Raw genomic sequence first — 27,170 nt, 5'->3', positions numbered from 1 at the left:
AAAAGAATCAAAGTGCACAACTGCAGCTGAAACCAGATTTGAGAAGGATCTTGAGAAAGAAAGAAGGTGAAAGGCCCTTCAGTCTCCCCGACCCTCACACCCTGCCCATCCCAACCCTACCTACCCATCTCCCCCCCAACCCCACCTTTGTGGATTCGGAAAAGAAGAGATAGAATTCTGCCCTCCAGTTTCTGAGGACACAAATCCTTGTCTTTAATTTGTCAACATCACAGAAGAGATGGTTAGTGTTAACCCTTTCTCTCCATTTCCTCTCCTGCCTTAACCCTTTTGGTCTATGCGTGTGATGTTTGAGGTTCATGAGTACGGTCCACAGTGACTAAGCATTGGATAATTTGCAGCATGGGAATGAAGGAGGAAGTTTATCCAAACACTATCCAGATTCTTCTATTTCCATACTTTAAGCACGAGAGTGACCTCAAGTAGAGCCAGTTCTAAAGGTTGAGCTTGGAGAAATAGCATTAGATAGTAGAAAACTGACTGCAGTGGTGTTGAAGAAATGTGTGTGGGTTCTACCTTGACTGTCCTTTGCTGCCAAACTGATTTTGGACAAGAATCTTCACTTCACTGGGCCACAGTTTCTCCATCTAAGCTGTAAGATTCCTTCCATTTCAACCTTTCTGTAATATTATGCCTCATGGATCCACTCCAATCTAAATAGGGCCTGGGAAATTCAACCCCAATGTGGTACCCTTCCCCAGGTGGCCCCAGGAGTCAGAGATGTTCCAGACGAGGGCCAAGATTTTCCTCTGCCAAAGCTCCTCCACTCTGTAATTTAAAGCCATGTCTCCCTGAGACTTTTGTAGGAAGTCTTTTGTCCTGGCCTCAGTTCTGCACCTGCTCAGCTGGGCAAGGGACCTTCCCAGGAGGGAATGATCCGATGTCTGGCCAGACCATCAAAGTTCACGGTTGGAGTTGCCATCGAGATGACCCACTGTAATAATTCTGCATATTTTATCTACATTGATGAGGGAAATATTTAGCAGAGCTTTTATATTCTGTTTCTCTCTCAGTGTGTTCCCTCTTCAGAGTAGGGTAGTGGAAATTTATAGGATTATGGGGAGAGATACTAAGGGCCACCTGTCATTGAGATAAATCATTTCAAATGAAATTATAGTGTGGTATTCAGGGGAAGCTTAGTTTCAAGGAACGAAACACATCAAGAGTCTTTGTAGTAAGTTGTGTACCTGGGTGAGTCCACCAGGAGAGCATGAAGTCAAGTTTTCCTTGATTGATTGTTTTAAGGTGGAAAATAAAAAGTACATTGAGAATTTAACATCTGCTCTCCCAGTGTATTACATGGTAGGAAAGGGTTGGGATTTGGAAGCAGGGTAAGAGAAATGGTTGTGGGTTTGAAGATTCGTTTTCCAGTTCGACCACTGATTCCCACCTGAGCTCTGAAGGAGGTCAGTTCAAAGGACCCTTGAGCCCTGGCCTGGCTGAGGCTTCACCACATAGCCTTTGTGATGGTTGCCTCTGGCTGCCCTGAAAAGGAAACAGGGTTTGGGCTGGTTCCAAAAAGAGCTCTCTGATCTAATTTGATTGGAGTAGCAGAGCGGTGAAATTTCCAGAGCAGTCCCAGGAAAAGGCATTGGGAACAGAAGTTGGGGGTGTATTAGATGTATGTTGCCAAACTGGAACTTTTGGGAAAACAGGAGAAGGGATGAATATAGGAAAGAGGAATGAAATATTAGTAAAAAGCTTTGGGTCTTCTAATCTTATCACGATATTTAACACTGTTTTTCTTGTTTTATAAGGATAGACATATATGTTATGTTCATGCACTGTTAGCAACAGTAGTTGTGCTTTGCACATTTCATTATTGATTTTCTTAATGATGAGACTAGAAAGGAGTAATTTATACAAAGACAATATACCTGTTTTAACTAAAACATCAAATAATCCATAAGGAAATAAACTTCACCTAAAAGTTCTCAAACTGTTGGATTAAAGTCCTAAATATAAAAACCCAAACTATAAAACTCTTAAAAGAACACATGGGTACATCTTTATAACCTTGGATTTGGCAATGACTTCGTAGACGTGACACCAAGAGCAAAGCAATAAAGAGAAAACTAGGTAAATTGTACTTCATCAGATTAAAAATTTTGTGCATCCGTGAACACTATCAAGGGGGTGAGAATACATTCCAAAGAATGGGTAAAAATATGTGCAGATCATGTATCTGATAAGGTCCTAGTATCCAAAATATATAAAGAACTCTTACAAAACAATAAAAAGTTAACAAACCCAATTTAAAAGTGGGCAAAAGACATTTCTCCAGAGAAGATACACAAATGGCCAAAATGCACATGAAAAGATGCTCAACATCATTAGTCCTTAGGAAGATGCAGGTTAAAGTCTCAACACAGTACCATTTTACACCCATTAGGATGCCTAGTATACAAAACACAACAAAACCAGAAAATAACAAGTGTTGGTTAAGATGTGGAGAAAGTAGAACCTTCATACATTGCTCGTAGGAATATGAAGTGGTACAGCCAGTGTGGAAAACAACTTGGCAGCTCCTCAAAAGGCTAAGCATAGAATTGCCGTATGACCCACCAATTCAACTTGTAGTTCTATACCCAAAAGACGTGGGTATTCAAACAAAAACTTGTGTACAGATGTTTATAGAAGTGCTATCACAACGGCCAAAGTGGAAAAACCAAAATGTCCACCAACTGGATAAACAAAACGTGGTCTTGTCCATACGATAGAATGTTACTCAGCCACAAAAAGGAATATAGTAGACATAGGTTACGACATGGATGAACCTTGAAAACATTATCCTCAGTGAAACCAGCCAGACACGAAAGGCCATGTGTTATATGATTCATTTATATGAAATATTTAGAATAGAAAAACCCCTAGTAACAGAAAGTAGATTAGTGGTTACCAGGAGCTGGGGAGAGGGAGAAATGGCGACTTCCTGCTTAAGGGGCATGGGGTCTCCGTTCAGGGTGACGAAAACGTTCCTGAACTAGATAGTGGTGACATTGTGAATGTATTTAAGGCCAGGAAATTATACCCTTCAAAATGGTTAAAATAGTAAAGATTATGTTATGTGTGTTTTACCATTTCCAGACTCTATAAACATCATAGAAACTCTGGTAATTTGACAAACAGATGAGCTCAGGTTTGCTGAGGAGATGCATATATTTGAAGTACAGCCTTTGGGACTGGGGAAAGCTTCTGGAAGAGAAAATGTGCATGACTGAGGATGAGTCCTGTTTCCTGGCCCAGACTTGCTGTTCTGTGGCCTGGGGCGAGTCATGTAAACTCTCTGAGCCTCAGCTGGGAGCCTTGGACAAACCTTCTATTTCTGGGCGGGAAAAATCTCAGTCACTTGTGGGACCTTCTCAAGCCTCACACACTTGCATTCACCTTGGCCTCTTCCCGTGTGAAGGGTGGAGTATTCCTGATGGAATGCTCTACTACCAGGAAGAGCGGGACACACACAGGGGTCTGGGAGTGTGAAAGTACACTTTCTGGTAGCGCCTTTGTAATACTGAGAAGTCCTGGAGCTGGTGGTGATAGCGCTCGCATTCCTGGGAAGGGCAGGAGGTAGATTCCTTCCTTCCTTCCTATGCCGCCCACTGGCAGATATCCACACTGAAAGACACAGAGCCCCTGAGTGGGTGGAGTGTCTGTCCGAGGGGGAGGAGAGATCATTCCAGAGTCCGTCTGTGAACTGCAGTTGTGGTGAGTGTGCTGAAGAAACAGTAAATGCTGCGTGGATGAGTATCCGGGGCTAGGGACGCTCTGGGGGTCATGGCTGACCTGCCTCTGAAGGATGACTTGGAATGAACCAGGAAAACCAGGAAGGTGCAGACCAGCATTCCTGGGGGAGAGAGAACCGTGAGGGGGGAGGAAAGCAGAGTGGGCTTGGGGAAGACATCGCAAAGAAAGCCTCGTGCTGGAGGTCATGCTGAGTCGTGGTCAATGTCATTGAATTAAAAGAGCAGGAAAGTATTTTGCTGAGACCACAGTAGGCACTTGTACCAGCAAATGCTGCTTTCTCGTCCCCACAAAACTACCTCCTGTACTCTGGGAGTACGTTACCAGCAGTAACCACACAGCATCTCTGAAACTGAAAATGGTCCCCAGAGTTGGCTGTGACCTGAAGCCACCGTTCCTCGGAGCCTATACCATCTCCCCAGCACAGGGCAGTGTGGGTTACAGAACCAGTGGCTCTGGAGTGTGACACCCAGCCTGCCCTGAGGGTGCTGGGAGAATGTGTCTCCTTTTGGTCTTTTGGGTTTGGGCCCATCACCCAGTAAATCTAGGCTCTGAGGATGGTAGAACTACCAAGAGTTTCACTTGTATTCGGCAGGACCATTGCATGTATTTGGTGGGTGGACCGGATCCATCTTTGTGGTGTAGGCCACATTTGCTTCCACACTTTGATGGAACCCAAGGTGAATGGAGCTCGTACCTGCCAGTCATGTGCTGTACTCCTAGGAGCCTTCCTTGCTAAGAGTTGACGTGGTTGGAGGGCCCAGCGCTGCAACTCTGGGGCATGTGCGATGCTCCCGGCCGCCCTGTCCACGGTGCAGCGGTGGGGAAGGGAGGATGGTCACAGCCTTGATTGGAGTTGTCCCATTAAGGAAGGGAGCTCATCTGTAAGTCCTACTGCAGGCAAGGCCCCCTGTCCAAACTCCATTAAATTTGGAGGCTTATGGGTCATTTCTTCTCTGTAACCATGAGTCTGTTCTATCTGGCTTAATGTTTTTTCCCTTTGCTTGCAGGAGAGTAGATCTGGAGAAACCAACAGCTGTGTTGAAGAAATAATTCGGGTAAGGATATTCTTTTACAAATCTTATCAACTGGTTGACATAGATTCCAAATAGAAGGAGGTGCAGCTGCAGTGTCAAAGTGAGCCCGTTGTGCATGTGTTGTCTGATCTTTACCCTTTCTGAGGGTAATCACCTAAGTTGCCTAAATAACAGTACTTTACAAAACAACTTCTAAAGCTTCTTTTAGAAACCTAGGAGCTACACCTTAATCTGGTCCCTTTGCACAGGCTGGGGTGACACTGTATGAAAGGGATCAGCTGGAAGACAGAACAACAGAGTTGAGATGAAAAATATGATTGTGTTCACATTTGGATGCCCCCATTTATCACCCTACTATTTAAAAACATCTTTCAATAGTCTGTGCTTTCCAGTCAGGCAGGGGTTGCCTGGTTATTTTTCTCCCAAACTTAATTAGAATCAGAAGCACTCTGACAAAGAGGTGATGCTCCGTGTTGAAAATTTATTTCTATGTTGTTATGCGTGTTATTATTTTGCCTGTTTGTCTCTGTAGGCCTGTCCTTCTCATCATCATCCTCTCACGCGCACAGCCTCTGTGAACTAGTTTCATGCGCAGATGCACTTAGGCTGGGCTGTTCTGCCATGTTAGTGTTCTCCTGAGTACTCAGAACTTATAATCAGGATGTCCTCTTCAACCTATATTTTGTCTTCAATCATATTTTTCATCGGAATAACCTAATAATTGATAGCTCTCAGAAAGCTGATATTACACTGGGCAAAACACCAAGGCAAATCAGACCAGATGGTGTGGCAATTCTCTATAAAGAAAAAGAAAAACTTTATTTTAATATGTTTGTAACTTTCGGGCATCCTACACACTTTTTCGTGAATGGCTAGTGAATTACAGTAATATGGTTATGTGGTTTAAAATTTTACATTAACCATCAAATTGTTTTCAGCGGTAGGATTTTTATTTCTTCCTGGAAAGCATTATTTCATAAATAAATTTTTCACTCTCAAATGGATTAAAATAACTCATTGAAGTTTGATTTGATGAATTCATAATGATTTTTGTTTTTCTGGGAGAGATTTATATAGAAAGCAGTTGTCAAAGTGTGGTAGCTTCATTTCTGGCATTTAATTATACGTTGTATAAAATACGTGTTGTATTTTACATCTAAATTATCTCTATCTTGGGGCCTTGTTTCAGGTTAAGCACAGATAGTGTAAAATGCAGATGTACTTTTCCTATTTTTCTCTTTTAACATACTTTCATGTTTGGGGTCCCAATATTCAGTGTTCAAGCCATCTTCCTTTGATTGGTTATGGTGTTTATATCTGCAAAATGATAATACCACAACACACCAATCCCCTCTTTGGTTTCTCTGTTTATGTTTAAAAAATCCTACCCCTTCTCATCCTTTCTTATCTTTTCTGAGGATATGGAAGAACTCTGTTGTTTGACCTTTCTGTCCTATATTCTAAGCAGGGCTTGAAGTTTATAAAGAGCTTGAGTGTTTCTCATACCATAACGATATACTTTAGAGAAGCAGTCCACAACCTTTTCGGCACCAGGGACTGGTTTTGCGGAAGACATTTTTCCACGGGGGTGGGGGGATGGTTTTGGGATGATTCAAGCGCATTACATTTATTGTGCACTTTATTTCTATTATTATTACATAGTAATATATAATGAAATAATTATACAACTCACCGTAATGCTGACAGGAGGCGGAGCTCAGGCGGTAACGCGAGCGATGGGGAGCGGCTGTAAATACAGATCAAGCTTCGCTTGCTCACCGCCGCTCACCTCCTGCTGTGCGGCCCCGTTCCTAACAGGCCACGGACCAGTAGTGGTCTGTGGCCCGAGGTATGGGGACCCCTGCTTTAGACAGTGCAAAATTCACTTCAAATAAAACTGAATGCTGGGGCTTCTCTGGTGGCGCAGTGGTTGAGAGTCCGCCTGCCGATGCAGGGGACACGGGTTTGTGCCCCGGTCTGGGAAGATCTCTTCCACGTGCCGAGGAGCGGCTGGGCCCGTGAGCCATGGCCGCTGAGCCTGCGCGTCCAGAGCCTGTGCTCCGCAACAGTGAGAGGCCCGCGTACCGCAAAAAAAAACCAAAAAAACTGAATGCTGTAGTCAAGAGTTTAAAGCATTATGTATTTTTTTCTTAAGAAAGCTGATGAGAGCCTGGCACCCCAGCCCCACTCTCCTACCTTCCCATGATACTGACCCCGAATCCATCACACCACGGGTGCCGCCCCTGCCTGCCTTGAATCAGGCGTGGAACAAGAGGAAAGGCCTGGACCAGTGAGAGAATTGATTTATGTGTACGCGCAGGGTCAAGGGTAGGGGGGATGCTTCCTTCATCGGAAGACAGCTGAGCTCTGAGCTCCACACTTCCCAGAGCTTGTGAGGAGTGTTCCAAAGAGGAGATGGTATAGACTGGGAAGTGATGGTGGTACTGGTGCTGTCATGTGAGCATCTTTCTCTCCCCTCACCTGGCAGTCTAAGGTGTTAGTAGTGCTCTAACTTCAGGAGCTCCTAGAGGATCATGTCTGTGTTCCCAGTTTTGCCTGGAATGTTTTTCTGGCTGTCACCTGCCTCTCACACCAGGCAGCCCCAGGATCGTCTTCCCCTCTTATCCTAAGCATCTCCTCTCCTGCAAACACAAGCGCAGGGCGCCTTCTCAGTTACAGCCTGTTGGATTTGTTGTGTATCTGTCACACATCAGTATTCTTCCCACACGGTGGCCCTAATGTTTGGAATTTAGAATTCACGATTTTGTGGAATGAATAAATAAATGAGTGAGTGAGTAAAAGAATCCTCCAAAGGAGAGTGATGAGTACCGTTGTGATGGCTCAGAGATTCCCTTTGCTATAAATCACAGACAAGATGTACTGGCCTTTTTAATGCTCGGTTCCTGTGAACCATCTTTGTGGAGCCCAATTTTCCTTACCAGCATCTTTCCCCTTGGAATCAGCTCAGGTAAACCTGATGTCAAGGTCACCAGAGATGCTTCCGACTTGCAGCCATCTCGTTGTAAAAAGGCTCTCTCTTGTTGTGGAGGAAAATCAGGGTCATGAAAAATACCTTAAAATTATGAAAATGGAGGTGGTCATTGCACAAGTGTTTGCATGCCCTTTCCATGTGGGAGGTACTGGAAACAGCGGTGGGTCAGAGAGACATGACCCCTGGCCCTTTGGGAACCGACAATGTGCTGGAAGAGATAGATACTAAGTTTTTTTTTTTTAATCTCATAAATAAATGTATAATGTGAATTGTGGTAAATACTCAGGGTTTTATGAGCGCTTACTCTAGGGTATATTACCGAATTTGGGGTCAAGAACTACTTCCCTGAGGAAGCAGCCCTTGAACTGAGCTGGAGGGTGAGTAGGAAAGCAACCTAAGGAAAATGGTGAAGCTTCCAAGCAGGGGGAGTGAAGAGCTCAGCTTGTTAGAGACCCGGGAGGGAGAGAGAAGGCCCGCGTGGCTGGAGAGCGGGTGGGAAAAGCCAGGCAGGAGCGGCCAGTCGTGCTGTGCTTTCTCAGCCACATTCGAGAGCCTCTAAGCACAGGGGAACCGGCGAAGGATTGGAGCTGGGAGCGGTGTGATCAGATTGCACCGTTCTGGCTGCTGTGAGGAGTGGCTTGAGGGGAAAATGGAAGAGGAATGTGGGGCTGATGCAGGCTCCAAGCGAGGGATGCTTGGTGGAGACACGGGAAGATTGAGGGAGATGCTGTGTTGGGTTGGGGAGAAGAGGACATCCTCTGTTAATTTCTAGACGTGCTGAGTTTGAGGTGCCTTTGTGATGTTCAAGTAGACGAGGAGAATGTAGAGGAACTCAGAACAGAGGTCTGAGCTGCAGGCCAGCATTTTGGATGAATTAGCACATGGGCAGTAAAACCACAGAAATGGGTACATTTGCCTGGAGAGAGACTTGAGGCTGAGAAGCAGTGAGGGCCTGAATTCCACCCTTTCAGGGGCAGGGAAGGGAGGAAGAGCCACTGGCAAACGAACATGAGAGGGAGTGACTAGAGAAAATGGGGACCGTGGAAAGCCACAGAATTCAAGGAAAGAGAGTTTCCATCCAACAGGGTGCAGAATTTCTGAGAGGACACGAAAAGATGAGGATCGAAAGGCACCCAACGGATTGGACAACAAAAAGGTCGTTGGTGACCTTATGGAGAGCTGTTTCTGTGGAGGAGAGGGGGCAGGGTCCAGACTGGAGAAAACCGAGAGGGTGGAGTCCCTGAGTTTAGAGACCTCTTGTGAGGAAAGGCAGTGGTTTCCGTTCCATTTGTTTCCGTTCCATTTATTTCCTACACAGTCACGACCACCAATGAGGATAGGCTAACATTTATTGAGCACTTACTATATCTGGGACACTCTTCCAAGCTTCTTGCATGTGTTTTCTCATTGGACCATCACAACTGCCTTCTGTGTAGTTGGGAACTATTATCATCCCCATTTTACAGAGGAAGAAACTGAGGCGAGGGGAGGTTAAACACAGCTCGCCAAGGGAACAGCTACCACATGGTAGAGCTGGGATGTTAACCAGCACCACCATCTGGGACCAGCACGCCCTCTCTCTTACCTGCTGTGCTGTCTTATTAAAGGAAGAAGCCCCCACCCCCACCCCAGCTCATTCATGAAACCACTCAGGCATTTTGCTGTGAAAGGGAGGTTTCCCGTTCCCATGTGTGTATGATCTGAAAGTGCCCGATCACGCGTGTGTGCACTTGAACTTAATGGAGGTTTTATGGCCAACGTCAGCAATCTCACCTTTGAACTTCTTTTTCCTCCCCCTCTCTTATTTTTGCTGAGGTGACTGTTTTCAAGTCATTTGAATATTACATTATGTTCTCCAGTATAATTATTTTTTATCGTCACTCAGAGAATTTCAATCCTGGGACCTAGTAAATCTGTGTATTACTGCAAAATTCATTTAGGAGATGGGCACTAAGGGCTGGGAGCCCTCATTGCTGACATATGTTTGTAACAGACAGTTTTCTGTTACACTGTATTTCATCCCTAAAGGCTCCAGTGCTGTAATACTTAGGTGCTTTCCCTAGCATTACCCATTAACGTAGAATGGCATTAACATTTGTTCAGCAAATAAAATCCATTTACAACTTAATGGGGGTGTGCAGGGCTGGAATCTAGAATGCACAGATTTTATGCCGCACAGCTCTAGATGGTGTTATTGCCAAGCATTCCTCATAACGTAGGGAGCCTTTGTCATAAGAGACCAGTGTTTTGAGATCTGGTTTGGATTTAAAGGATGAATTTAGAGACAATCTCAGTGCAACATCTGAGCAGATTATCTTCTTGGCTTTCATCTTTAGTCACTAATTTAATTCCAATTTCCTGTGAAATATTCATGGCGACTGTCTACGTAGAGTTGCCTTTCTGTTGATATGAAAGGAGTAACTGGGACTTGTTTAAATTCTGGAGACCCAAACCAATTTCCTGACACTATAATTGAACGGATTTCCAGCAGACAGAGGGAACTCCTTTTCCTTGGTTTTCTAGAAACTAAGGAGCCTCCTAGGCAAGATTTCCAGTTGTGATGCTGGGAGATCTGTGAGTGAGGAGAGCGTTGAGATTACCATCACATGGGACGCACGTCGTCATGGCCCCCTCACGTGTTCAGACCCTGGATGGTGAGACAAGAGAAACATTGTGCTTAAACGTCTACAGGCTCCGTAACCCACATGAAAATATATTAGCCACTCGGAGAAAATAGAGAACAAAGGGACAACTTGTTTTAAGTGACCTGTTTGGGTCGTTTGCAGAGCTGGACCAAGGTCAAATCTCCCGTTTCAGACCAGACAGGCGTTTCCTGCCTCATGTTGTTTTTTTTTATTTTATTTTATAAATTATCTCATTTGTTTCAAGTAGTAAAGATTTTATTCATGGCAAAATGAAGCCCACAAGTGGCAAAATCAATCCGGGTATAAATGTAGAGGAGCCTGTTTATATATCCCATGACTTGTCATAATAAAATCGAATCAAAGCAAAAGTAAACCTGGTGGAGGTCTAGAGAAATTCACCAAGCAAAAGCCACATGTTTTATCCAAGATAAATGAGTTTCACTGGGTAGTGTTTTGTTTTGATTTTTCTTTTTGCAGTTGGCCACTTGGATGGATAGAGACAGCAGGAACACAATTTATGTCTTATTTTACATCTGTAGGTGCATTTTTACTAGATGTTATTATATTTGTCCTTTTGGCTGAAACCAAAAGCCCTACTTAAATGACTCCATTTCTCTTCCAGGGGCGTCCTGGTGCCTGTAAGGGGTGTGCAGCAGCCTGCCGCTTGTTTCAGGGCCATTTGGCTACACTTTGTAGGCTTTGTGATGACTCTGGAGGTGTCCAGTTTGTAACAGAGGTGGGGCGAGAATACTCGAATTCAGAATCTGTTCCGAGCCCAGAGGCTTTGGGGTGATGGCCACAGGGACCGTGGAGGTCTGGAAGCTCCCATTGGGAGTGAATGGCTTTGCCTTTCTGTTTTTACCTGTCTCCTTCTGATGCACACGGTTAGACATCACAGAGGCATTTACAGAACCAGGGGTGTGGAAGACCGAGGGGATGTTAGCAGCCCAAGCAGCATATCTTCTGTGGGAATATACTCTCTGCCCTCATAGTCAAGGGTGAGTTCTGATACCGCAGTCAATATCTTTGCCTGGGTGTTTGTCATTATCTTACTGTGAAGGTGCCGACTGGAAGACAGGAGGAGGTGCACACACAGTGTTAACAACAGCTGGATGCCACAGGCCGTCACGGAGCTCACGGTGCCGTGTACCTCCTGCTGTGCCCAGGCTGGGACAAGGGAAGCATGTCAGTAGCCAGACTGCACCATGGGCGGGGTTTCCAGCAAGGTCAAAGGCACACCTTCCCCATTTCTCGTGAAGAAACTTGGAGAACTTCAGCGCTACATTAGAGGACTGAGGCATTAAATATACTTGATTTTTAAAGTTGTCTGTTGCTCTAGCCTTGCAAGGTACATCCACCGAGCAAAGAGATAGTGAGACTGGGCTCAAGACAGAGTCAGATTCTTGGAAGTTCTCTGCAGAGCCACACGTGCTCTGGCCCCATCTCTCACCCCTGCCCACCTCTCACTCTGTACATGGCTTCTGCAGGAGCGGCACCACAGCTCTCTCCCTCACCTCCGGGCTTCACGCATGCTCTTCTCTAACCCCAGAGCACGCTCTGTCTACGCCTGACCCCGAACACCTGACTGTTTCTTGCTTATCTTCCAAGCCTCACTTAAGATGTCACTCCCTCCAGGAAGCCTTCCTGATTGCCAGAGTCTGAGTTAGATGCTCTTGTTCTATATTCCCCAAGTACCCTTTACTTTTATCATAGCACTTATTGTACTGAGTCGTAATTGTCTTTCTTAAGCCCCATTAGGCTCTTACCATCCATCTCCAGGGGCTATCAAACTGCCTGGCATGTAATGGGTGTTTAATTAATGCTGAATAAATGGATGAGGAATAATGAATGAATGCCTTTGACCTTTTGCTCAGTGTCTGTTTCTCCTCTCCACCCTGTTGTCCTTCCAGTCCTCCAACAAAAAAAAGATTGAGGTGCTGTCCCCCTGAAACATAAGCTCTCCAAGGACGGCCGAGATTGTTGGGTTACCTGGGAGCATTAGAACATTCTACATTTCGCACAAATTCAAGAGAGATGAGAGTTCAACTAATAACTCCTGAGGGTTGGAAGTGAAAAGGCATCCCCAGCTACTGCTGGTATCCATGCCAGAAAAGCTCAGACCTTTTGTGTCTGCCACTTGTAGTCTGATTATCTTTCATGAAACTGAGTTTTTCATTTTGATAGCTAATGAATGTAATGTACAAGTTGAAGAAATCAAGATAATAAATTTGCAGGGATAATTTGGTTAATTACCATATTGCTGCTGGTGTAATCGAGGGAGGGAAGTCAAAGCTATTTCCACTGCTAATATGCTCCGTGTAAAGCAGTTCTTGGAACAATTACCTAAAGTTATCAACTCAAGACATACATTTTAAAATTGTACTTATTACCATGAAAACCACACACGGTGTTCTCTTTTTTCAAATGGAGGGTTGTGAAATTACACAGATTTGCTGCAAATTACTATTGTACACATACAGGAAAGTTAAAAATAATTGCTAAGATCGAAAATGATAATTTGAGGATTGACAAGATACAGGCCTTGAAAAATTAGAACCTCTATCTAGATATTAATGATATCTTTTAAGTAAGACATAATTACCTGTAGTTCTTACACTCATAATTATTTAGATCATTATAATGGAAAAAACTTAGAAACCTGATTATTCTTTTGCCATTTCATTTATGTGCTGTTTTATGATTTCTGATATATTTGGTTTATAGTTATGCAGTTTGTGTGTTTTTAATGGTTGTTGGATGCAATGAGATGTAAGTATTTTAAAAATGTAGGGGTTGAAACTCAGGACGTTTTTCATGACTTTTAGAACATGTGCCCGTATTTATCTACAGGTGGTTTTGTTCTGATTTTGAAAGCTGTCCACACACACAGCCCACAGTTTCAGAATAGGTAATCCAGTTTGGGCATTCTTTTTTTTTTTTTTTTTTGCGGTACATGGGCCTCTCACTGCCAGGGCCTCTCCCGTTGCGGAGCACAGGCTCCGGACGCGCAGGCTCAGCGGCCATGGCTCACGGGCCCAGCCGCTCCGCGGCATGTAGGATCTTCCCGGACCGGGGCACGAACCCACGTCCCCCGCATTGGCAGGCGGACCCCCAACCACTGCGCCACCAGGGAAGCCCTAGTTTTGGCATTCTTTAAGCTCCTAAATTAACTGGTTTTTGTGCCTGAGGCATTTTCCCATTTGCACATGGCTCCATTCCTGGGCCCACGTGTAGCCCAGAAGTTCTGGAGAATCGCTATGCTTGGCCTGCTTCTGAACACCTTTGGTTCTGCTGATGAACTGGGAAACGTACACCTCTTCCTGTCTCTCCAGATACAGTAGTCCTCTTTTATCCGAGGTTGCAGTTACCCATGGTCAATTGAGGTCTGAAAATGTTAAATAGAGATTTCCAGAAATAATTCATCAGTTTTAAATCATGTGCTGTTCGGAGGCAGGTGATGAAATCTCGTGGCATCTTGCTCCGTCCCACCTGGGATGAGAACCGTCTCTTTGTCCGGCGTATCCCGTGCATCTCGGTATCTCTCTCGGTACTGTGTTCAGGTGGCTCTTATTTTAGTTAATAATGGCCCCAAAGTGCAAGAGTAGTGATGCTGGCGGTTCTGCTCTTCTCTGCCTGTGCCTAATTTATAAATTAAACTTTATCCTAGGTATGTATACATAGGAAGAAACAATGTGTGTAGGGTTTGGTGCTACTTGTGGTTTCAGGCACCCACTGGGGGTCTTGGAACATATACCCCCTGGATAAGGGGTGATTGCAGTATTGGGCTGGAAAATAATGTCATATCCTGACACTAGCTGATTTATTTCTTACAGCTTCTCCCTCTCTCTTTCCTCCCACTAAAAAGGTGTACCTATTTATGCAAAAGTATATCTTTCTCTCTCCCCTGAATTTCCTAAAAAGTTACAGGCGTTGTAACCCATGGGCAGTTTGCTGTTTATTATTACAACTTTTTCATTACAGCGTTTTCATTTTAATGCCTTATTTTTAATTGTAATCCTAAATCATGAGAGGTCTGTGGTTCTGTAGAATTAAAAATACTAAAAATTTTATATTCTTCTCCTTTTTTTTAAAAAAAAAAGTATTTTTCTGTGAACATTGATTAGGCTTCTGAAACGTGATTAAAAATCCTAAGATCAACATGCTTATTATTGACATATTACGCATTAATTTAAAACTCTATGCCTCAGCTACTTGTAAATATCTTTTTAATAATCTCAAATATAGATTTATTTTTGCATATGAAGTACATATTTTCTAAGAATCACCCTGGGATTCTATAGTAATTTAACAGTATCGATATATTTATATCTGCATACTTTATGAATCATTTTAGCCTTCCCTTCTCTGGCAATAACTTGTGATCTCACAGTATTTTTGGTCAGTTTTTAAACATGTTTTTGAATTCAGTTTAACAGGGTCTATCTGGGTGGGGGAGAGGGAATGATAGGCTTTCATTTATTTTTCTTATTTTTTTGCAATTTTGGAAGATATTTTATTATATATAATTAAAGAGTACTTTTTTGGTAAACATACTATTTTTAATAAAATATAATCTATAAGGGCAAACAAGAATCAAGGATATGATAAAATATTGATTAAAATAAATCCTACTCTTTCCTTTGTAGAATATAGATTATTATAAGTGGTTACTTTTTATTTTCCAACTTGGCAACAGTTTAGTACGATAAGCCCAAGAGAAAAGTTAATATATTCAAGATATATTAATATCTGAGTTTGAATACGCAAAGTATTTTTAAAAAGTAATATTATAAAAATGAAAGTCCTTGAGCATATGCTGACAGGACAGGCTTTTAAAAATAGAACCTTTCAAGTTAGCTAAAAATGTTAGTACAGCTTCTGAAAAATGACCGAATCCCCCAAAACCTACCCAGGCTGCTTCTCTGGAAACCAAATGACAGTCTTTTACCCAGCTTCAAACAGGAAAGCCATTTGAAAACTCAGCTGCAGATAAACTAGAGAGAAAGAGGAAAAGGGAGAAAGAAAATCTGGCCATGATGCATGAAGAAGATGGTGTCGCGAGAGGTTCCCTCCAGTGAGAGCAAAACCTCCCCTCTGGGCTGCAACATGAGCATTGATCATTCTGACCTTTCCGCTTTCTATTTCCTTGGTTTTCTCAATGAAATCTCTCACTCAGCCCTCCACCCGCACCCCAACCCCAGACTCTGGAAAGAGGCAAGAAATGAACACTGAGTTCTTTTGGACGTTCCCTGGTTATTGTTGTATGAAATCAGGAGATCACTGTGACATGAATACAGACTCAAGAGCAGATTCCCAGCAGGTTCAAAACAATGTAGATGGTGATGGGGGGAGGGGGGGACTCATGGTAACTGGAGTCATCTAGAAAGATCGTCAGCAACCCTTGGATAGTTGAAATGATTAATCACTTCAGCACAAAAGAGCACAAAAGGAGATTTGTTAAGAATAAGCGGGGGACAGAGTGCTACCTCCAGGGGTGACAGGCCTGTCTGCTTAATAATGTATTTTTAAAGTGTATGCCACATCAAAAGCCAAGCACGTGCAAATGGAGGAAAATGGAAAGAAAAAGCAGTGGTCAGAATACTTAGTGCATTAGAGCAAATGTTTCCGAGATCAGATTGGCAATAATTTTGATTGGAGCATTTTTTAAATGCATTCTTATGCCCCACCCAACCTCCCACCCCCAAGGTCTTAGCAGCCCTGGGAAAACTCACGGTCCCTAGAAGGATGTGTGCTGGACCTTTTATCACTAAAAACGATAAAGAGCCCATCAAAGCAATATTGTGTGATAGCCCCCCTTTCTTTGAGGTGCAGGGGTCTCAATCGTCTCCTTGGACTAGAGCAAACTCCATGAATGAAAGCAACAGAAGCAATAATGATAGCATGGCTTAACACGCATTGATGGCTTTCTGTGCCCTCGATGTCTGTTATCTCCTTTAATCCTCACTCTAACTCTAGATGATGTCATCCTCATCTTCCAGAGCAGGAAACTGAGATAAGGGGAGGGGAACACATAGTAAATAAGAGACATGGTTAAGGTTTAAACTCCAGAGTCCAGAGCCTAAGTTCATAAACCAGATAGAGTGATTTTTTTAAAAGGCTGAATATGTTCAGTACGTAAGACTAGGCAGATTCTTCTTGTGGGGAGGCGTCAGGACTCTTGTGTTCGTAACCACCTCTTTCTCACGGCCTTGAGGACAGGAAAGGATGCTCATGGCTGCAGTCGTTGCTTTAGAAGCCACACAGCGTTTCTGAGGAGTTAGATGGAGCATTGATGCCTGCGGTGTGGCATAAGGGGTGCACAGTGAGCACAGAAGTACCTTTTTTTTTTTTTTGCGATACGCGGGCCTCCCACTGTCGCGGCCTCTCCCGTTGCGGAGCACAGGCTCCGGACGCGCAGGCTCAGCGGCCATGGCTCACGGGCCCAGCCGCTCCGCGGCATGTGGGATCTTCCCGGACCGGGGCACGAACCCGCGTCCCCTGCATGGTCAGGCGGACTCTCAACCACTGCGCCACCATGGAAGCCCCAGAAGTACCTTTGATAGTTCCTTACAGATTGGTCTTGAGCGTGTATTCACCTGTAACCTAGTTCCTGGTAGTACATCTTGAAGGGCCGGCTTCTTCTGCATCAGCCTGTGTTTTGCTACCTTCCATAAAGCTCCATGTTACTGACACCACCTGCTCGTATTACCCTTCGTAAGAGCCCCAATAGTCAACACTGTCCTCCTCCCCAGGAGAAGGGTGGGTGAAAATGTAGAGTCAGAGGCACCGAGAGGTCCAGGTGGCCGCAGTCTGCACCCCTGGCTGCACAGGTGTGAATTTTCACTGTCGCTGGAGGGAGTTCTTGCATCAGACACTCTGTCTGACAACGGCTCTGCCGCTGACCAGCTTGGTAGCATTGAGTCAACAGAGATTTCAGTACAGTGCACAGTTTGCAAAGAAGAAAGCTATAGTTCTTGCTCGTTATTTGATATGGCTGTAACATCTGTTGCCAGATAAATTTGTGGATACAAACATCATCGTGAATCAGCATACCTAACCAAACGTTTTCCTTCATCAAACGCAGTTCTGGAGGTAAACCAGTCTTGCAAATCTGTGATTGAAATCAGCCTTTTATTTTGGAACTGATGACTGTTAGCTGCCATTATTCTCATTAGGCTAATCAAGTATTTTCAAACTCGTTGGAGATGAGGTTCACTTAAGGAAATCTCAGTCTATGAAATCCGGTTGTAGAATATTTGTGAGATTAGCTCTTTATTGCTAAGAAATCATTGTTTTGCTAAAGGACTCCTGCCTATAGGAAAGGATTAACCTAGGATTCATAGCAAATTCCCCTAGATATCTAGAATCTAGATATCTGCTTACAGCTTTTTTACAACTTAGCATGACTAGAAAACAAGGGTGTTGGAATCACTTTGAGTTTGATTTGACAAACGACAAAATGTAAAGACAATGCTTCCTTGGAATAAAAATGAAAGCCAGTGGGACATTATAAATCACTTTACAAAAATATCATTTTTTTTTTTTTTTGTGCAACTGTTCAGGTGCGCACACTAATAAGCAAAGCGGCTGCAAAGGGAATAAATGCAGACTACACCCCCTGGTGGAACATTGTTTGATAGGTGGTTGATGGCGTTTTCTCTCTTTAAATAGAGTTGAAGTGCGTATTTAAATTTCTTTGCCTTCTTAATTATTGTAAACTACGTTCATTTATGTCAATTTATGCCTGTTAGTTGCTTCTACAAGTATATGGTTATACCAAGTATGCCTAATTATGAATCAGATTACCCAGGCAAAGTCGTTTTTATAATATATGTTCTAGTCTACTGTGTTTCTAAAGACTCCTTTTCAGAGCTCACAAAGGATTAAAAATTATGCCTAGCTTCTAACTTATAGGAGTATTTTCACATTGAAATAAACTTGGTAGATTGCTTGGAACAGCTGTCTTGCTTATTGGCAAATGACATAGAACCCTCCTACTTAAATATAAATCCTTCCCATGTTAAGACTTATCCAACTGATGAGGAGAGCAGAGTAAGACTCAGAAATCTGCTTGGGCTTGGAAGGACAGTGAATTAAAATAGCGGAAGTCTTTAAAGAGGTAGGTTGAGAAAATCCCCAGCTTCCACATAGAGCCTTAAAAGAAGACACAAGAAGGGAAATGGGTGGATATTCCTGTACCACGTAGGAAGGATTGTATCTTTTCAATATTGTGTTTTTCATTGACATACAGATTTAATTTCAGTTAGAATGTGATTGCCTACATTTCTGTATGATTTTGTAGCACCCAGCAGTATTCTCAGTAAGTCCTTGAATGATTTATTGAAAACCTAACTTCATGAAAAAACTGACTCATTCAATTTTTAAAGACATCTTATATATCCTTTCAAGTATGGGACTTATTACTTGTTAATTATTTACATTCAACACCTTGAGTTATTACTATAAAAAAGTCAGTGACCCCTAGCATCCAAAAATGAGTAAGAGCTGGAATTTTACATGTAGAAAATTCAGGTCTTCATGGGAACTCAAAGGCATCTAAAATTATAAACTGTTTTTACATCTGTTAGGAATCCACTCTTGAGTGGATTAGGAGTTTATAATGATACCTGTGGTTACTTGAAAATGAAGAATTGGGCATGCACATTCAGCAGAGTCAGTAGTGAGTTTTCTTTTTTTTTTTTAATTGGGGTATATTTGTTTTACAGTCTTGTGTTAGTTTCTACCGTACAGCGAAGTGAGTCAGCCATATGTATACATATATCTCCTCTTTTTTGGATTTCCTTCCCATTTAGGTCACCACAGAGCACTAAGTGGAGTTCCCTGTGCTATACAGTAGGTTCTCATTAGTTATCTATTTTATACATAGGAGTGTGTATGTATGTATATGTGTGTGTGTGTGTCAATCCCAGTCTCCTTTAACGGATTTTCTTCTCCTCCTGTGGCAGCAGTAACATGTGGTTGACCCAGGCTGGTTGTATGGCTCAAAGGAGATTAAGGATTGCACACAGCTTGGTAAAGTGCTATTAAAAACAGCAGTGTTTCAGCTCAGAGCTACAGAAGGTAGAGAGCTGGAGAGAGCACCACTTCCACTCTTACAAGAGGAAAAAAAAGCCAGAGAAAGCGCACATTAGCTGCTTGTATTAAACCCATGAAAGAACTGAGGTCGCAAGGCAAATGACCTGAAATGTGAAGGGAGACAGGCACCTTCAGGGAGAAACAGGACTTGAGCATCTGCTTGTAAGGGACGCCACCCAAGGCCATGTAAACCAGTTAGAAGAAACTTGTAGGATTGGCAAAGGTGAACGTGGGCTCACAAGAGGGCACCACAAGCACAGGGGAGTTTGCACTCTTCTGCAGGCTTTTCTTCCCCCAGGTGCTCATAGGGAAGACCTGGGAGCAGGCTGGGAGGCCTCACCTGTGGTGTTGGCTAGGGGAAGGGAATTGCAGCCACTGCTGAACCTCCACCCAGACCCATCTCCTCTTTCTCTCCTACTGATCACAAACCTTAATCTGTAGGAAGAAGGGCACAAAACTGCAGCCTGAGAGCCCTGGTGGGTCCCCCTATAGCTGGAGGAGAGGAATGGCAACCATCACCCAAACAACGCACGCCCTTCTCCCCTGTCATTCCTTAATCTTCAGGGGTTAGGGCAACCAGAATGCATCCTGAAGTCCCTGTGGGAAACCCACTGTGTCGGCAGAGTCTGGGGTTTTTTTTTAGAAAAAACAAAAAGCTCTACCCCTAGGGAAGGGTCAGGAATATGTGCTTCCTAACGTTACATTACATCTGGAGGAAAGCTACACCACCAAGACTCATGTTCACAGCGCCCAGCTAACACCAAGGCTTAAGCAAAACATCAGAGACCATCTTCTTTCCCCGGTTCTCCAACCACTGCACAGACTAGCACTGAGTAAAAAGAACAGTGGGATACAACTGGGAGAGCTATGCAAAGAGAAGACCCAAAGCCTAGTGGGAGACTCATAGCCCAGCAGAGAGCAAATTCACATCCAGCCCAACCCCTCATTAGATTAACACAAACCTCCACACTGAAGACCTAACAGAAGGAAAGGCATTCTCATCTCCAAGAATAGAACATACTTCCCTCAGAATCTCCTGTCTTATACAACATGTTTGGTGTTCAACGGAAAATTAGGAGACCTATAAAAGGGTAAGAAAAAGCACAATCTGAAGGGACAAAGCAATCATCAGAACCAGACACAGATATTAGAACTATCAGACACGGAACTTAACTGGCTACAATTAACATATTAATGGCTCTTAAGGAAAAGGCAGACAGCATGCAAGATCACACCGATAATTTCACTAGGGTGATGGAAACTGTAAGAGATGACCACATGAAAAAAGTTGATAAATGAAAAAGAGATGAAGAATGTCTGTAATGGACTCATCAGTAGGCTGGGCACAGTTGAAGAAAGAATCCATGATCATGAAGATAAATCAACAGAAATTACTCAAACTGAAAACAAAGAGATAACAGTGTAAAACAACAACAAAAACAGAACAGAGCATCCAAGACTGGTTGGATAATATTAAATGGTCAAGCACATGTAACTGAAATTCCAGAAGGAGGAAAAACAAAGAGAACAGGGCAGAAGAAATAATGGCCAAGAATTTTCCAAAATTAGTGATAGACACCAAACCACATATCCCAGAAACTCAAGCTCAGAGAATACTTAGCAAGATAAATACCAACACACACACATGCACACAATCACACACACACCCTAATGTATATCATATTCAAACTGCTGAAAACTGAAGACAGAGACAATCTTGAAGTCAACCAGAGAAAAAAAAGACACTTTACCAACAGAGGGACCAGGATAAAAATGACAGACTTTTCATGGGTAACCAGGCAAGCAATAAGACAACGGAATACATCTTTAAAGTGTGAAACGAGGTGAGGGGGAACCTCAACCCAGAATTCTCAACAAAAATATTCTTCAAAAGCTAAAGAGAAATCGTTTTCCAGGCAAATAAAAACCGTGGGAATTCATTATCAGATCAACCAGACAAGAAGTGGTAAAGGAAGTTCTTTAGGCAGAAGGAATATGATGTAGTCAAAAATTCAGATCTTCCCACACAAAAATAAGAGTATCAGAAACGGAATAGATAAAGTAAAACAGGCCCAACAGCATGTAGTAAATGCTAAAGCCTGGCCTTACACCGAGTTCCTTTATTTACTGATTAAAAGGCAACCATTACGTACTATTTAACAGGTAGGGAGTTTGAGCTTGGAAAGATGAAGAAGTTGTGGTGGTTAGGGTTGTACAAGAATGTAAATATACGTAAGGCCACTGAACCATGTACGTAAAAATGGTAAATTTTACATCGTGTGTATTACCTCAGTGAGCAACTGTTATATCCAAGAGGTGCTCCACAGCATGCAAACATACAGCAATGTTTTCCCTCTCATTTTCTCTCTTTTTAAATTTAATTTAATTAACTTATTTATTCTTGGCTCTGTTGGGTCTTTGTTGCTGCGCGTGGGCTTTCTCTAGTTGCGGCGAGTGGGGGCTGCTCTTCGTTGCGGTGCGCGGGCTTCTCATGGCGATGGCTTCTCTTGTTGCGGAGCGCGGGCTCTAGGCACGTGGGCTTCAGCAGTTGTGGCTCGCGGGCTCTAGAACGCAGGCTCAGTAGTTGTGGTGCACGGGCTTAGTTGCTCTGCAGCATGTGGGATCTTCCCAGACCAGGACTCGAACCCGTGTCCCCTGCATTGGCAGGCAGATTCTTAATCACTGTGCCCCCAGGGAAGTCCCTCATTTTCTCTTGAAACCCTTTTCACAAGCTACTTCTCTCCCTGCTGATGAATGAAATCTCAGTAACTCCCATGGCTTTTCCAGATACTACTCGATGATTTTAAAGTTCTCTAGTCACTCTTAGTGACAAAATGTTTCACTTCAGTAATTAAAGTGCCCAGTCACAAGCCATCATCAAAGCTCTGAACTTCATTTAAAGTTAAAGATTTCTTTCCCCCAACTTGGGTTTCCTGAAAGCTGGAATCCTAGGAAGGAATGAGGGTCATGGCTGTGCCTTCTCTATTTCACTGGCTTGCGCTTTTCTTTTTTTCAGTTGAGGTTTCTGGTTCCACTAGAGCTAGGGTGACAAGAGAGAGGTGAAGGGCAAAAGAAGTCACACTTGGTGGTCCTTGTGAGCTGACACTGGTGCTCTTTTGGGTTGGTGGGTCTCTCTCTCTCTCTCTCTCTCTCTCTCTCTCTTTAGGAGAGAAAGAATATTCTTTCTCTCACAGGGTTGTTTAATGGTTCCAAGTAGATTTTCCTAACTGTAAACATCCACCTGTAGCTGCTTTGATGAGGGTGATGCCCCTCTTCCAGCCTAAACGACCTCACTTCTTCGCCTGTTTTTGCCCCAACCTGGCTTCTGCATCCAATGGTACAGTTAGTCTCTGTAGATGGGAGTGGAGCCCATAGCCAACACAGTCTTCTGTGCTGCCACCCTGGCCACTCAAGTCAGCCAACGCCCCTGTGGAGTTTCTCAGGCTTGTGTTAGGTATTCCCAAACTCCCAGAGCAAATATAAAGCCCCCCGAGGGCTGTTGGGGTATGTGTGGGTGTGGGATGGGGGCTGTTTAAAAGCCTTCTTACTTGAGCTTGAGGTGAGGAAAAACCGTCTCCCTTCCCCTCCCTCACTTCAGATGGGGGAGGCAAATGTAGCGGTATTACAGCTACTTTCTCCAACGAAATTCACTTTCGGGGCCTCTAAAAAGAAACGGAATTGAGTTATTTGTAGTGAGGTGGATGGACCTAGAGTCTGTCATACAGAGTGTCGAGCAAAAGGCCATGAAAGGCTTGTTGAGCCCCTGGATGAGAGCTCTGCCCTGCCTGGGTGTGCCTCCCTTGGATTATATGGCATCTGTTGTTTGTTCTAAATCAAAAGACAAAGAACGAGTTCCACTGTCACATCCTGTTCAGTAGTACTCAGTTTTAGCACGATCAGGAGGTACATGCTTAAATAGAAGGTACGGTTAGTAGAAGGTTTGCCATTTTGTTCTACGTTACCGTAGTATATACCATCTAGGTTACAAATAAAACTCTTAGAGGAAAACATAGGCAGAACACTCTGTGACACCAATCACAGCAAGATCCTTTTTGACCCTCATCCTAGAGAAATGGAAATAAAAACAAAAATAAACAAATGGGACCTAATGAAACTTCAAAACTTCTGCACAGCAAAGGAAACCATAGACGAGACAGAAAGACAGACCTCAGCCTGGGAGAAAATATTTGCAAACGAAGTAACTGACAAAGGATTAATCTCCAAAATATACAAGCAGCTCATGCAGCTCAATATCAAAAAAACAACCCAATCCAAAAATGGGCAGAAGACCTAAATAGACATTTCTCCAAAGAAGATATACAGACTGCCAACAAACGCATGAAAAGATGCTCAACATCACTAATCATTAGAGAAATGCAAATCAGAACTACAATGAGATATCATCTCACACCAGTCAGAATGGCCATCATCAAAAAATCTATAAACAATAAATGCTGGAGAGGGTGTGGAGAAAAGGGAACCCTCTTGCACTGTTGGTGGGAATGTAAATTGATACAGCCACTACGGAGAACAGTATGGAGGTTCCTTAAAAAATAAAAGTAGAACTACCATATGACCTAACAATCCCACTACTGGGCACATACCCTGAGAAAACCATAATTCAAAAAGATACATGCACCAGAACGTTCATTGCAGCACTATTTACAATAGCCAGGACATGGAAGCAACCTCAGTGTCCATTGACATATGAATGGATAAAGAAGATGTGGCACATATATACAATGGAATATTACTTAGTCATAAAAAGAAACGAAATTGAGTTATTTGTAGTGAGGTGAATGGACCTAGAGTCTGTCATACAGAGTGAAGTAAGTCAGAAAGAGAAAAACAAATACTGTATGCTAACACATATATATGGAATCTAAGAAAAAAACCATGGTTCTGACGAACCTAGGGGCAGGACAGGACTGAAGACGTAGAGAATGGACTTGAGGACACGGGGAGGGGGGAAGGGTAAACTGGGACGAAGTGAGAGAGTAGCATTGACATATATACACTACCAAATGTAAAATAGGTAGCTAGTGGGAAGCAGCTGCATAGCACAGGGAGATCAGCTCAGTGCTTTTTGACCAGCTAGAGGGGTGGGATAGGGAGGGTGGGAGGGAGATGCAAGAGGGAGGGGATATGAGGATATATGTGTGCATATAGCTGATTCACTTTGTTATACAGCAGAAACTAACACAACACTGTAAAGCAGTTATACTCCAGTAAAGATGTTACTCAATAAATAAATAAATATAAAAACAAAAACAAAAAACACAGTTAAGAAAACCTCACATCTCAGAGACAAGGCTTTAGCTGGGTAGAAATAAGTATGTTTATTTTCCTTTAATTTCCTCACATTCTCCTCCTTCTTAATCCTTTCCTGTTTTCCCTTTGCCTTTTTAAAAGTTTTTGCAATGAATTTGGCCTCAGACAAGAACCTCTGAAGTCATGAGCCAACATCTGCACGATGGTCCTACTGCCCAGGCCTTTTTAAATAGCACAGGTCGGAATCTGGTTTCATAAGTTCGAGAGGATCAGCCAGAGGACAAAATTCTTATTGAGTCGGTTCTCTTTTAATTTAGTAAATGTTTCTTATCCTGTGTTTCCCAGTCCTACTTGAAGAGCTATTTTTAAAAGATCATTTTAGCTTGTGGATAAAAGTAGTACAACAATCTACTTACACAAACAGTATCTTTGTTTAAAATGAGCACGTTTCAGTGTGATTGAATTGGGGTTGGAAGTAGTGCAGCTGATCTTCTTTTAAAATTTTATTTTATATTGCAGTAGAGTTGATTTACAGTGTTGTGTTAGTTTCAGGTGTACAGCAAAGTGATTCAGTTATACATGTACATATATCTGTTCTTTTTCAGATTTTTTTCCCATATATGTTGTACAAAATATTGAGTAGAGTTCTCTGTGCTATACAGTAGGTCCTTGTTGGTTATATGTTTTATATACGGTAATGTGTATATGTTAATCCCAAACTCCTGATTTATCCTGGGCTGATCTTTACCGATATCTTGGGGGCAACTCCACAGCCCACTTCCCCCCTCCTTTACAAAGCCTGCCAACAACGGCTGTCACTATAGACAGATTAGCATGTACCTAACGGTGTCCTTGAAAAACTTGCTGTTAAGAGCTCTGTTATCACATAGCCTGAAAATGTTAAAGAAGGGAAGCACAGACGTTAAAAAATATGTCTCTTTTTATGAGGTCCAACCCTTCGTTTTGACACTTAATAAATAAAATGCCCACGTTGCAAGAAATGGGATAATGAATTGTAAAAAGACATAATCAGCAATGACTAAATAATTAAGGGAATTGAAATGCAGAGTCATTTGGGGATGCATTAATAATAACACGATTTGTTCCATATGCTAAGGAATTCTGTTTTTAGAAAGTCAGTCATCACACATGTTCCATGGCAAAAAGGAAAAAAAAAATTAATGTTGACTAATAGGAACTGTAATTAGATGTTCTGCTTTTAAACAGCTGAATAAAAGATGAAATCATATAGAAAGTATATTTAGTTACAAGTCAGAAAGTAAACTGATTATTATTCATAGGGCTGTTAATAGGAACTCTAATTTGTGCATCTAGTGGGAATTGTATTAGGTAATTAAGAAAGGGAGTCACACTAGGCTTCCTTCATGCATTCATATTTATGTATCTTCTTATACCAGTGACTCTCGTTTTTCTCATCCTCCAACAACTTAACCATCAGAGTCACGTCTTGTGGTGGCCAGTGAGCATTTGGGGGTTCTGGGGCCTGGCAGGTCTTACCTCCAAGGGATGCTGCATTGGGACACCACTCAGTCATCATGTCCCCTGAGCCTTTGTCAGACATCACCAGCAGGCAAGCATGACTTTTAAGCTTCTGTTAGTTTTTTACCTTCAGAGGTTTCTTTAAAGATCCCTGGAAGGGACTTCCCTGGTGGTGCAGTGGTTAAAAATCCGCCTGCCAGTGCAGGTCAGACGGGTTTGAGACCTGGTCTGGCAAGATCCCCCATGTCGCAGAGCAACTAAGCCCCGTACACCACAACTACTGAGCCCACGTGCCACAACTCCCGAGCCCGTGTGCCACAACTACTGAAGCCCACGCGCCTAGAGCCCGTGCTCTGCAACAAGAGAAGCCACCGCGATGAGAAGCCCGCGCACCACAACAAAGAGTAGCCCCCGCTCGCCGCAACTAGAGAAAGCCCGTGCGCAGTAACGAAGACCCAACGCAGCCAAAAATAAATTTATTTGTTTGTTTATTTATTTTTTTAAAAAAATAAAATAAAGATCCCTGGAAAAATGCCTCATTTCTAGTGGCCACTGTAGGTGGCCTCCAAATAGGGAGAGTGGGAGATCGTGGGACGCGGGAGCGGCCACATTTCACAGATGAGCAGCACATTACTTTGGTGGGATGCGAGAATCAGTCCCTTTATTTATTTTTTGAAGGTACGACATCAGAACCGATCTGTGAGATCGTGGTTAGAACGAACAGGTTTCTGATCTTGGATTCTCCATGAAAACGATGTGCCTTTTTGGAGAATCAAATAACCCAGAATGTCAAGGGGAGTGCCAGCTTTTAACAGAACTCCTCCACCTCCCTGGTTATCTGTGTTCATGCGCGTGCTTGTTAGTGGGCAC

At 43.1% G+C, this 27,170-nt stretch overlaps 1 protein-coding gene across 2 annotated transcripts in view; it reads left to right on the top strand.

Moving 5' to 3' along the window:
- AFF3 (ALF transcription elongation factor 3) overlaps positions 1 to 27,170 on the top strand; it is a 558,275-nt gene that overhangs the window by 260,928 nt on the left and 270,177 nt on the right. For both annotated transcript variants that reach the window (XM_082672922.1, XM_082672923.1), the window contains one exon: positions 4,770 to 4,817. In XM_082672922.1, coding sequence (XP_082529048.1) covers positions 4,770 to 4,817 — 48 coding nt within the window. The remainder of the gene's footprint in view (positions 1 to 4,769; positions 4,818 to 27,170) is intronic.

The sequence above is a fragment of the Grampus griseus genome, assembly GCF_964374135.1.
Source record: "Grampus griseus genome assembly, chromosome: 15".
Taxonomy (NCBI): domain Eukaryota; kingdom Metazoa; phylum Chordata; class Mammalia; order Artiodactyla; family Delphinidae; genus Grampus; species Grampus griseus.
Note: the sequence above shows the minus strand (reverse complement) of the source record. Positions and strands in the feature narration are given on the sequence as shown.